This window comes from Solanum verrucosum, unplaced genomic scaffold (genome assembly GCF_900185275.1).
Source record: "Solanum verrucosum unplaced genomic scaffold, falcon-dt-bn FXZP01000087.1, whole genome shotgun sequence".
Classification (NCBI taxonomy): Eukaryota; Viridiplantae; Streptophyta; class Magnoliopsida; order Solanales; family Solanaceae; genus Solanum; species Solanum verrucosum.
Window position 1 is genome coordinate 771,019 of NW_026020084.1, and position 13,417 is coordinate 784,435.

At 35.5% G+C, this 13,417-nt stretch overlaps 1 protein-coding gene across 2 annotated transcripts; it reads right to left on the reverse strand.

Annotated features, from left to right (window-relative positions):
- Positions 1 to 228: 228 nt before the first annotated feature.
- LOC125824259 (light-inducible protein CPRF2-like) lies at positions 229 to 13,055 on the reverse strand. Of its 2 annotated transcripts, XM_049503612.1 has the most exons (7): positions 12,633 to 13,055; positions 12,302 to 12,401; positions 5,326 to 5,536; positions 1,601 to 1,676; positions 1,401 to 1,526; positions 660 to 879; positions 229 to 564 (listed from the first exon to the last, which is right to left on the reverse strand). In XM_049503612.1, exons 1-7 carry the CDS (start codon positions 12,978 to 12,980, stop codon positions 554 to 556), a joined length of 1,092 nt encoding a protein of 363 aa, XP_049359569.1. In that variant the 5' UTR covers positions 12,981 to 13,055; the 3' UTR covers positions 229 to 553. The 2 variants fall into 2 exon arrangements, with proteins under 2 accessions (XP_049359569.1, XP_049359568.1); XM_049503611.1 differs by having other exon boundaries at positions 229 to 879.
- Between the last annotated feature and the right edge of the window lie 362 nt (positions 13,056 to 13,417).

The window sequence follows — 13,417 nt, forward strand, 5'->3', positions numbered from 1 at the left end:
GTTAGATCAATGTATCATATATTTACATTATATCAAAATCAAGTTCATCCCCATTTGAGCTTTCGATCTACACCTCAATTGGACATAGATGTGAAGGAGGTGTTAGAGTAGGTCAAAGTCCTACATTAATTTAAGAATCAACTAGTGGTCTACTTATATGAACTTAGACAATCATCTTCTCATAAACTAGTTTTTAGGGTTGAATTAGACCCAAGTGTCATATTTTTAGAAAAGAGAGGAGTTTGAATAAAACGACGAAAGGAAGAATAGGCCAGGAAACAGATAATTAAATTAATATAACAGTGTAACCGAAAAAGCATTGGCACACAGAATAGTCTTCTTTTTTGCATTTTTTTTTTCTTCAGATAAACTCGATATGCTTAGAAGATTAATTATTTCGAAGTCATATGATATGTAAGATTTACAGATCTCTGCGAAATCTTCCTTGCAGTTGTTAACTTTTCTGCTCATTAAGTCACTCTACTACTCTCCCTTGCCTTGGTTTCCACAAGTACTTGCTTCTCCGCGGATGCGCTTCTGCAGATGCTCCAAGCTAGCCTCTCGCTGCACTGAAGATGTTCTGTCAATCGTGTTGGCCTCGATTGCTTCTGTTGCGGAGTTCTGATGTACATTTCCTATAGGAGGGATATCTAACATACCGTTTTGCATTCTAGAATCATGGTTGGGCATATGACCATTTTCAGGTGCTGGATAGTAGTGACGTTTCAGGTCATCATGTTCAGGAACAGCAGCGTCTGCTGATGAGTCGAAAAGACTACCAGTGAAAGATGGCATCATTATTGTCGATATCTCAGACATAGCTTGGAATAGAGGATTCAACCCAGTAACTCTTTTAACAGTTTCTTCAGCCATCTTCACCTGCACATCAGTAAATGAAGGAATATTTTATGGGTTTCTAACCACAAGACTTCAACAATGAGGAAAGAGTGGAACAGAAGGATGATAGCACAAATAACTAAAATTCTTTCTCCCCAATTAAAATCGTAACATATGAGATCTATCTACTACAGGTTCTCTTATTTAGTAGCAGGAAAAGAGAAACTAACAGAGGGATGGAGGATTCTTCTGAGCCACTTTTCTTCTATATTAGGTTTCCCAAAGTAGGTTAAGCTTGTGTCCAGGTATAATTTAAATACAGCCAGGTAGACTTTGATTAAGAAGCACATTGGCCATTTCAGCATCTAAAAACATGGAATGACATACAAAGAGGAGTAGCAAAAATATAACAGGAATTTTGAATTCGTTTAACTTCTGATCAATTGATAAAATTAACCATACCATGAAGACATCCTTGTCTACTATTAACCTCACTTTTCTCCCACAAAAACAAAAAGAATTTTGTTGAACCTGCTTTCTCCAAACACTAGAAGTAGCCTTACCTTTGCTCTCAATGTCTCAACATCTGCTTTCAATACTCTATTGTCAACTGCTGCTTCATTGTATTTCTGGCTTATGTCAGTCAAGCGTTTCAATAAAGAGGAGTTTTCTACTCTTACTTGAGAGACCTACCATGAACAATTTTTCATAAAACAAATAGTTGAAAGTATATATTAACTGAAATCATGACCCAGAAACATACCTGTGTCTCTAGTTCTGTCAGATGGGCCTGTTTTCTTCTTCTCGAGCGTCTAGCTGATTCTCTATTGGATAGCATTCTGTCAATGAGTTGGTACAAAATATTAGGATAATAACCAGCTATACTCGCCAAAAATGCAACATACCAACAATAAGCTTAATCTCTTGGATGCCCAATGAATTTGTTACCATCGACATGATTTTAGTTATAAAATTATTACTAAACAAAATCAAGTCCAATCAACTTATATTCACAAGTCCACCTCTAACCATATCATATTCTGAGGACTTCAAATATTCATTCTGCCTAAAACAGACTAGTGATCTTGTCATAAATGACACCTTCATTATCGAAGCTCTTTCCTTCAGAAGCAAATCAGAAAGATCCATTTGTCCAGAGGCACCAGCAATTGGTAGTTTGATTTCTGTTTTCTCTGAGATGGATAGAACCAGTCCTTCAAACCAAAAACATCCTCATTGAGCTTTGAGCTTTTAGGCCTTTGGCAAGGCCAAAATAGCTCTGTATCCCTTTAACTCAAAAGTCTTCCACTTGAACTGTAGACTCAGGTACTTATGGACCCGGTGCATGGCATTTCTATACAATAACTGAGGATGCAACGATAAGGACAATTTACCAATCAGAAAAATAGTGAAAGACAATGTGACAATGTTACCACGTCATCTGAGGATGCAAATGACAAGAACAACTTGCCTAGCAGAAAAATGTAAAGGTAAATGTACCAACACTGCGATATCTTACCTTCATCTCATTCACTATATAAAGCAATTCACTGGTAATAACATGTCTTGAACTGAAGTTATTGCAAGTGTATAATACAGAATTTATTTTCACACAGAAACATCATGCTCTTCAATGCCTCATAAATTAACTATTTATTTTAACAGATAAATAATGATTATATTGATAGAGAAAATATCTAGCACTAAGTTGGTGCTAGCGCTTACAAAATCAGGACTCCTACAGAACAAAAAGAAGGATTCTTACTATACAAGTTCCTATACACAACTTCAACAACTCTAGTCTCCAACAATTTATATTTTGGAGATGGTAAAATTATTGGTAGCTAAATATATTAATTAGAAAGCTCAAAGCATATTGGCATTAACCAAAATATATAAATCACTTGTTAGGTATGGAAAGAAATCAGCCAAGAGGAGAAAATCAAAAGATTTTGGATAATTCTGATTACTCATAGTGCTATAGTAAGACAAAATCACCTAATGTACTTGACAATATTATAAGTTTATACATATATAGTGTATCGCATTTAATATATAGAAAGTTAGGAAAATAAGTCAAATCTCCAAATCAAGAGGTTGAGGTCTGACCTCAATCGCAGAATATGCGTCAAGACACATTATAACTACACATTGCATGGGTCAATACGCATTATGCCTAGTAGAGAATATAATCTCATTCGTTCCCCTAACTTACTTTTATCAGTGTCAGTGACAGCCAAGTAGAGATTGTAGAGCGCTTTCATTGTTGGTGTTCTTTCCGATCTCTAGGCATTTCACTGCTCCACCAGGAAGTCCCTCTACTCCTAGTACTCCAGCTTGGTAGTTTCCACCACCTGTTAGGGGTTGAGCACCAAGGTTTGCCAGTGAACTTAAATTCCACTTGTAGACGCCTCAACACTCGATCATTCCAAATAACGCTTACATGTATTACCATAACTACTGGCACAGAGTTAGCCAATGCTTATTTCTAGATACCGTTGCCTCTTCTCCGGGAAAAGAAGTTCTCGGCCCTTGGGCCCTCTACCTTCACACGACATTGCTCTGTAAGGCTTTTACCCATTGCAGAAAATTCCTCAATGTTGCCTCCCGTAGGAGTCTGGGATGTCCGAACTAATGAGCGCCTAAAGCAGCATCGAGTGATCCCCCTCTCTGCCACTGATACCCTAGGAATTACATATTGTGCCAGCTTTCTTCACTTCCCCACCCTACAACCAGATATTTTTCTTGGCACTAGTTGAATTACTTGAAACCCTAAGAAAGAATTTGATCATCTCTCGCTTTACTTTACTAGTAAAGCAAAGATTTCTCTCCAACATAAAACACAAAAAGAATTTTCTTCATGTATCTATCTATCTATACTACCTTAAAAGCATGAACTCTCTAACTTGAATGTTAAATTATTATTATACCCCCAACTAAAAACACTCAATTTAGTATATCTTCTATTTTATTTTTATTTATTTATTTATATAATATAAAAAACAGACAACCTCTTCACATTGAAGGATTGTGACTATTCTGATAAGTTGTGACTTTTCCGAAGGGTTGTGACTTTTTCGATAATTTGTGACTTTTCCAAAGAGTGGTCACTTTTCTATCTATCTATCTATACTACCTTAAAAGCATGAACTCTCTAACTTGAATGTTAAATTATTATTATACCTCCAACTAAAAACACTCTATTTAGTATATCTTGTATTTTATTTTTATTTATTTATTTATTTATATATATAATATTAAAAACAGACAACCTCTTCACATTGAAGGATTGTGACTATTCTGACAAGCTGTGACTTTTCCGAAGGGTTGTGACTTTTTCGATAAGTTGTGACTTTTCCAAAGAGTGGTCACTTTTCTGAAGGATTATGACTTTTCTGAAAGATTGTGACTTTTTTAATAAGGCACAATAAGCATACTAGCATTTGATGGTTATAAAAAGAGGGATTTCCTCTCATTTTTAAACTACAAATTTTCCAAGTTTTTCACGCTTCTTCCTAGAAAACCTCAAGCGTGATTTGTAGTCATTGAGTGAATTCAAATTTGAGCGAAGAATGAGATGTCACACAAGTAAGGTTTGGTGAACAAATTGTACCAATCATACACTAGGCTGCAAGCATGGTTACAAAGATTAGCATTGAGAAGATGATGAGTTGTTTTTTAATTTCATGTATTCAAAGTTGTTAAGTTTTTTTCTCTCCAATTTTCGATAAGTTTTTCAAGAAAATGCTAATAATTTCTTTTCCAAATTGTAATGTTTACATAATTTATGGACTAGTTATAACATTAGCACTTTTATTTGCAAATTCTTTTGTTTAATCATAGCTTAAAAATATGAAGGAAAAAAAACATTTGTTCTTTATTACTTTCTATCCTTAAAATATTTTGAATTATTCGTGGGTTCACTCAAATGTGGTTTCTACTTATTCATTATTCTGATCCAATGATATTAAGAGAAGGTACTAAAAGCAAGTTTTCTCCTCCCCAAATTCAGATTTCATTTCTAGAAAATAAAGGATATTCATAATTTGAAAACAATTTTCGGAAGTTAGTGCTTTTGCAATGAATAATAAATATCAGTCCAATAAGCAAATCATTCATTAATTTGTACTTGTATTTTCCTCTAAAGATTTTCATCACATGCATACTTCAATATTATATCATTTTAAAAGATTAATACTAATTAGCAGAGATACACATGCAATGCACGTGTTCGAAAACTAGTAAATACAAATATATCAAGTATACACATTGTTAAATATTTTATACAAAAGTGAAGCACCAAAAGGATTTTCCTAATTTGTTATATTTATCTAGGTAGTACGGAAGTACTAATTAGAAAGTTGGATAGAGTTGTTCCCATAAAATCTAACATCCAATTATTAGAGACTATTAACTGGTAGAATATTAGAAAAAAAGAGTAGGCTATGACCAAGAGAAAATCTAAAACGAAGTTGCAAACTGTATTACCTCCTCACACGTTTCACATCAGTTGGATCCGTTGATTGAGTTGTTTCTGCTTCTCCTTCAGCTTCATCATCATCTGATTGCTCTCCGGATGAACCGCTTGTTGTGGACCTTACCTGGATACCAGGTTTCTTCTGCACTGCAGGCAAGGGAGGTATTCCAATTGGCTCACCAGCATCCTTATCTTGAACTTTTGCCAATTCTTGCCCAGATCCTGCCAAAAAAGAAAAGGAAACTGAAGAATGACATACAACCTCGTTCAACATAAATCAAACAGTTACATGTATCGGCTCTTTCCCTAGAATTAAATGGATATCTATGTTCATTAATCATCTTATTTATTTTCTGCGCTTGTGCTTTGGTGCTGATGAGATGCTTGTATCCTTAGATAAAGAACCCTTGAATTGGACTTCTGGTCCTTTAATTATTGCAAAGTTCAAATTTTGTTTTTGTTATATTTAATTAAGTATATTTGAATTTTAATTTTAATTATACTGCTATGTGCTTTTGGTCCCTCCCTCCGCTGTTGGAATTCACAGATCTATCGGCTTCTTATTGGATGAACCATAATTTGAGGAAAATATAACGTTTGGCTCATTTTCCGTTATATTTGGAGGAAAATAAGTTTTATTTTAACAACTTTATATGTACAATATAAGAATATAACACTCACTCAACATTCACATAACATATGATAGTTAAGTGAATCTATTAATAGAGGGATCAAAAGTGCATGTTTCAATTAGTTGAACTTAATTATGCCAACCAAAATAAGAGAGTATCAAAAATGGGACCCCAAAGGCACAATATTTCCTAAGAACTAGGTCATATGAACTCATAAGTAGTTAAGCACAAAGCGGAACAGAAAACAACCTCATTAGCTAGGAGCCAAGTGAAACGTTCCACTTTGTGTGGCACTTTGGCTTCCAAATGTGCTTCCAAGACCACTTCATAATTTGAGCTCTACTTTGGTTTGTCAGCTAGCATCCCTCTTTCACTTCATCTATGCATTAGCTATGTCCATTCCACATAAACAATTCTCTCCTCACTCTATTCCTAGAAAGTTCTCCAAAAACTTGTACAATTTAGTAACTGTGAATTTCCCAATCATTTAAATGTCTTTCCAGGACCAAATCCCAGCTTTGTTCTGTCCACATTTCAGCAGCTGTTTTAATTGATGTTGAGCCAAAGGAAAGATGTCAGGACATAAGCCTTGTAAACTATCAAGACCTATCCATTTATCTAACCAAAACAGAGTCGTGTGTTGCAATTGTGTACCTTGATAGTAGATTGTGACTTTTAAGGAATGGCAATCCAGAAGTCCAGAAGAGCCTAATGTATCTCCAAAGACTAACACCCTAAGGGGTAGTGACTTCTTTAGTTACCCAATTGTCCAGCTCCCCATACTTGTTTTTTATGACATTTCTACTATATTAGAAGCATGGGTAAAGCTGTTGGTATCAACATGTCTGTTCTTAGTCATTAAAATTTTAGTGAAGGACTATTTTGACTTTTCACTTAAACTCTGTATATGTGTCGTCCATCTAAGGTAATTGAAAAGTCTGCTAAGGTACCACTTTTCCATTTTTCTTATTCTTATATCTAAAAAAATCTTCCACCACTTATTCTGTTCCATAGCCAAAGATACTGCCAACCACTGACCGCCGACTGCCGACTGCCGACCATCGACAATTCTAGGTTTCTTTTACTTTCTCAGCTTGGCTATTTTTCTTCTCAATTTTCCTTTATCTTTGATTTAATTTGATTTGCAGGAATTAGTTAGTCGTTCTTGTGGAGCTCGATTTTGAAATCTCCCCCAGAGAAGAAGCCTAGGGCTAAAAATAAGCTCTTAAAGGACACACGTTGTTGTTGTCTTCTTCTCAGATTGCTCTACTCGGGTTTTTGTTTCGCCTTTCTGGTTAGCTGTTTCTTCCAATTATTGGAGCTTAAGTTGTTTTGGTAGTAAATATTGTAGATCATGAATATTGGTAGTTTTGACTTAGATAACACCTTCAAATATTCTTCAACTTTTGGAGCCTAAGTTGTTCCCTTTAGCTGATATTATGGTCTACAGAAATTCGTACTTTTAACGTATTAGTTACGTTAAAATTCTTTCTTTAGGATAACGAAATATAGTTGTGCTTGCACCAAGTCCTTCAATTTTCTTTAGCTCTGAACAATTATTATATTTTTCTAGATTTTGTTCATCAAATACCTACACTGACGGACATTGGTGGAGCTAGGATTTTTAACAAGGGGGTTCAAAATCTAAAGAAGTAAACCCACGAACTAATCGAAAGGAATTCGACATCTACTATATTTACATAAAAAATAATTTTAGCCATGTATAAATAGTAATACTTTCTGCCGAAGGGGGTTCAGATGAACCCCTGACAGTATGCTGGGCCACCCCTGCTGATGGAGATGGAGTCTTGTACTAATATTAGGGACTTCTATACAACATACAATATATTCAATTATGAAGAACATATAACAAAAAACATAGTACACATAACATATGGAACTCTAATTGTTGCAATTACACATAATCACAAATACCTGAAACTTAGTATCTCTACACTAATAGCTTGAACTAAATATACTATAGTATATAGTACTAGAAACAGCATAGGCCATGTCATCCTTGCTAAAACCTTTGCAGATCATATAAAGGATAAAAGGGAAAGAAATGAACTCTATATAAGAACTGCTTTGCCCAAAATTCATACTGTTGCAACAAAATATAACAAGATGAGGTAATTACATATACCATTCTTTCGCGCAAGTGTCATACCCCAACAAATGAAAGTTAATTGTAGTTGAAGGGGCAAATGATTTCGTAATTTCTCTCCCCCGCTAGCTAACATAAAAAGAGAATCTGGACATTGTTTAATAGAAATCCATATTAACTTGTTGTGACCTTAGCTCATAGAAATGTCTTAGTTACTTACTATTCAGCTTTGTTGGTAAAATCGTGAATTTCCTACTAAAAGAAATTTACAATGCTTACACTCCATTTCTCCAAGCTTCCTTGACTGTATATTAACTTAACAGTATAAAGAATTATCTCAAATCAAGATTATTTTCATCTGTTTATGTTAATAATTACTTCACATGCTTCAGTTGTGCACCCTCTTTACTTAATTAAATGATAGGTAATTTGTGTACTTCTATTCGATTGTTTAAGTTACTGCCACATTACTAAAATCTCACATTTGATTTCCCAAAAAGTTTTTGCAGCAACGTAAACCTCATCTTGCTATCTTTTTGCCCATGCACTGCCTTCTATGAAAAGCTGGACAAAAAGATCCATGCCACCCAATGCTTTAACAAGGTACGTCACAATCAACCATACTTCATTCTTACTATGCTGCCTATCTACAACTTAAAAACACTTCTCCTTTCAACTGCAGGGTATCTTGTCAACTACAGTGTCACACCAAGATGACTACCGCCGCCATCTATTTTGCCACTTTTGTACAAATATGTAAATACATAAATAGCATTCTGTAAATGCGTATAAGCAGTGCAATGTGTAAACAACATATGTGTATATATTGCTAATCTTTTACCAATTGTTAACCTAGCAATATTTGTGATAGTTATCGCCTAATATATAGTGGGTCCGGCGTGCACGGGCAACCATGTCTAGTTACACCATAAAGCTTGAGCCTCTTGTGGGTATCTCCATAGCCATTTCACCTTAAGAGCTTTGCTTTGCTTTGGTTCTTAAGGTTCTTGATGCATAATGCACCTTGACTTTTACATTTGACAATTTTCTTTCATTTGAGCAGGTGGTAGCCTTTCTTCTCTTTGTTGCCTTGCCACAAAAAATTTCTCCTCATTTTATCCAACCTTAAACCATCATCTGAGGTATATGGAATAGGGACAACATGTAAGTTGGTATATGTGCCTCAGAACATTTTCTCTCCCTCTTTCTATCAACCATTGATGTGGTACTTTTCCCTATTCACAACAGGCACTATAGTTAAAAAGTGGGTTTTTCAAATTTCCTTTAAGATGTGCAGTCGCACACTTGGGAAAACTGCACATCACCTATTTCCCTTAAATTGGTTTATTTTCTTATTTTGGCCTTTGTTTCGGCTTGGAGTCTTTCCTAAATGGGGCATAATGAGGTATTTACTATATATGGCCATTTACTAGTAATTTAGTTACATTATGGTTGAATTTAGACTTGGGAGATTTAAAAAACTTCTGTGTATCTTGAAGAACTTCTTAGATTACCATTAAAATAGAGTCAATCCTTTGAATCTTTTAATCTATGGGTTTTAGCTGGTATTTAATGGAGGTGATAAGTTTCATACACTAACATCTGCCTTAGTTAACCAAGACAGGGTTATTGATCATCTCGATTTCTCTTCCACCCATTCCATTTTTTTTCTCTTCTACTATTGTTTGAGGTTCTCTTTATTTATTGTAATTGTGCGTAACCCGGCTGTTATAACTTTGGAACAACCAAATCTACATCAAACAAGTTTAAAACCATACCGCACATTATTTATACTTGTTGGAATGCAAGAAAAATGATAAGGAGATTCTGGAAAGTTGCCCAAAAGTGCCATCTGTTACACAAGTTAAAACACCCTCCTCCCCAAGTCATCTTGTGTTAAGCACGCTTCTCGGTAGCACTATGTAGTAAGAGTGACCATGAATCTTCCATCATTTCTTGCTTGCTTATCTAGTTCAGCAATAATTTTCCATAGACCACTTACAGATCATTGAGTCACTCTTCATATTTCCACGTGACAATTCATCCTAAATTGCAGGGTCTACTTTTGTCCCTGAACTATGCAATTGTATCTTCATTGGTCACACCAATACAGAAATTTCCCTGCCAAAACCTGATAGTTCTTCCATTCCTCACTTTTTCCACTTAATTAGGTTATGAAAGACATCCCTGCAACTGTTGAGCGTCACCATAAGAAGCAGTAATGTATTTTGTGCTCCATTAACCTTCCATCCCATATATTGTCCATATTAGCTGCTCAATTATCTTTCTTGACCAGAAATGAACCTCCCATTTGAGTGGAAGACTTCCGTTCAGTAGTTTCAGAATTTTTACCCCTAAAACTCCATTCTGCTTCTGACTACCAATTCACTAGGTGATATTGCTTAATTTGACATTGTCATCTCAGATGGAAGCCTCTTCTTAGTTGTTTTTTAAAAAAAAACAAAACTGGAAGCCTTTTCTCAGTTTGTTTAATTGCTTTCAAAACTTGTAGGCATTTGTATCATACCACAGTCCTCTCTACAGGAAGAAGAAAGTCTCTAGTGTGCCATTTATTTGGAATATATTGTTATGCTGATGCAAGTCTTGATTCATGTTAATCATACTTCCTCAAACCCTAATCTTTATTGAGAATGGGCCTCAAACCCCGTAGTTTTCATTGTATTCCATAGGAAATACCAACTTACATGGTCATAATCTCTCTCCCGGTTCAGTTTGCAAATCATTCCTTCTCTTCCCTTTCAACCTGCATGAATCCAAGCACCCATTTGCAACTAAAAATTTATTATTTGTTTTCTGGCATGAAGACATTTTGTGTAACTGTTATTAGTTTATTACCCTCCCCATCGATTTCTTGTATCTTTCATGTAGAACTTCTCCAAGATAGTGTACCAGCTACTTACAAGGTTAACATGTCTAAAATCCTTGCAAACATTTGGATATTTTCTTGACAATGAGTGCATTCAGACTTTTTCTAGAAAAGCCTTCCAAAAATAAGTGTTTGAATGTGGCCATCATATCATGCTTCAAACTAATTAGCACCTCTAGACAAAGGATACATTTTAACCTCTTGCATTACTTTTTATCGCCAATTATACCTCCTCTAGGTCAAACCTCTATAACCATTCACTATCTTTTGTAGAGACGATACTATTTTCTCGAAACATCCATAGAATTTTCAGGATCTTCAGAGATTTACAACCTATCGATGTTGTGTTGCATCTTTGATTTCTCTTGTCGCTTCGCAGAAGATTCGGCATTTACATCCCTCTTTCTTGGCCATAAACATTTTGACCTCTGTATCCGATCTCCTAGTATCTTCTAGTTTTCGATCTCCTCAAGAAAATTGACTTATCTTCAATTCTCAAAACATTAATGTTCGTTCTTTAATATTATTCTGACATCCCACAATTTATTTGCCAAAATTACATCATGCTTGTCCTCAACATTGTAGGAGCTCCACCAATCTTTTAGTTGGACCACAAAACCTTCAACATTCAACCATAAATTTTCCAATGTAAACCATGAATTTATCTTCATCTATCCAACCTACATCAATAGAGGGTCATTACAAGACTTCGGAAAGCTCCCTTTGCTTTAGCTATTTGAAAGAGTTGTCCCATTCTGTTGCAACCAGAAGTTGGTCAAATCTAAAATCAGATTGGTCCAATGTTCCTCTGAACCAAGTGAAGTTACCTCCATGGTAGATTTAACAATTCCATAATGTTGGGTCTATCATTTTCTTTAATTTCAAGGTTCTCTGGTGATGTGAAGTAGATACGAAACCATAGAATGTTAACTTGCAGAAAAGAACAAGGCAGTGGCATGGCCATTCCCATGATGTAATACAAAAAAAAATTGTCCCATCCATGGAACTGCTGAAGTTATTCGTGTTTGCAGAAAAGAACGTGTTCATATGACTCATATGCAAGCAACAGTAACTATAACTAGCTATTAAAACCAAAACACTCATATCAAACAGCAAAAAAACTATCTTACAAACATTTTGTAGCTCTTTGGACATCCACCATGTATTTTAAGTGATATATGGTTTACTACTAAATATCTATAGACTGCATTGTGTGAGACATAACACCAACACTAGAAACATTATGCGTAGTATAGTAAAAAGCACACAGTGACACCAGCATCTGAAAACCAAACCGATTCATAAATGAAAAGAAAAAACCAACAGAAAAAGGTATATTTGGTTTAATTGGTAAGACTAACCTTTTGGAGGAAGCTGAGATCCAGAGAGTGATGCATTAGCTGACAGTGATCCTTTTTCGGGTGGCAAAGAAGCCGAATCTTGAGATTTTACACAGCTTGCCTAGGGATAAAATTGGAATTGATTAAATCCTAAATGTGGACAAAACCCAAAAAGGAAGACAAGAAAAAGAAAGGAATTCCCTTGCAGTTTCCAAATCACTTAGGGATTGCGTCCAATTATTCAATTTAATTAAAAGAAAAAGGAGTTCTCTGGCTTGCAGGTTTCCAAAATCACCACAAATTGAAAGGAAGAGAACCTATCCAATTAAAATCAATAAGACATATAACATACACGGTTCAAAGCGAAGGCGGCACATGCCAAATCCAGGCGTCTTTTGAGGAAAGCCTGATGTTCATCGGAATCAATCGGAGGTTCAGAGCCAAACGATGACATAGGCTTCGATTGATCAGGAATTAAATTATGATTAAGCTTGATCTGCTGTGAAGAAGACGAGGAAGTAGTGTCAGCTGCTGCAGCCTCCTGAAGGAAACGCTGAAAAGCCCACTCCGACGAACTCCTGTTCATCATTTTAGAGGACGAAGTGGCGGAAGAAGAATCCAAGTCATGAGAAAACCTCATCGGTGGCGGCGATGACCATAATTGATCGGCAATCTCATCCACCGAAAACACAGTATCCATTCTCTCTCTCCCTTCGTTAGAGAGAGATGAGACTTTGAGACAAAGAGTTGTTGAATTGCTAAATCTGAGTTGTGATTATCAAGGCAATCTAGTAAAATCTCAATAAGGTAAATGTGGAAGTAATAACGGAATAAAGGATTAAACATCACATGGACATGCGAAAATCATGATATAACGCAATACCCCGAAACTTGATGTCACACGTGTACAAGCTTTTAAGTGTTACAATAAATTAAAAAGAAATATATGTCTCTGAATGTTTCCATTTCTAGAATAGAACAAGGACATAATAAAAGAGTAAGTGACGTCTGCCAAGATGACAAATAGCTACCTCACGAACTTCAAAAGCAAGTCTTAGACGAAGATGAAAAGGGGTAATCAGGACGATCTGAGCCCGTAACCTACACACAAGATAGCATTTTTCGGGAGTGCGGAAT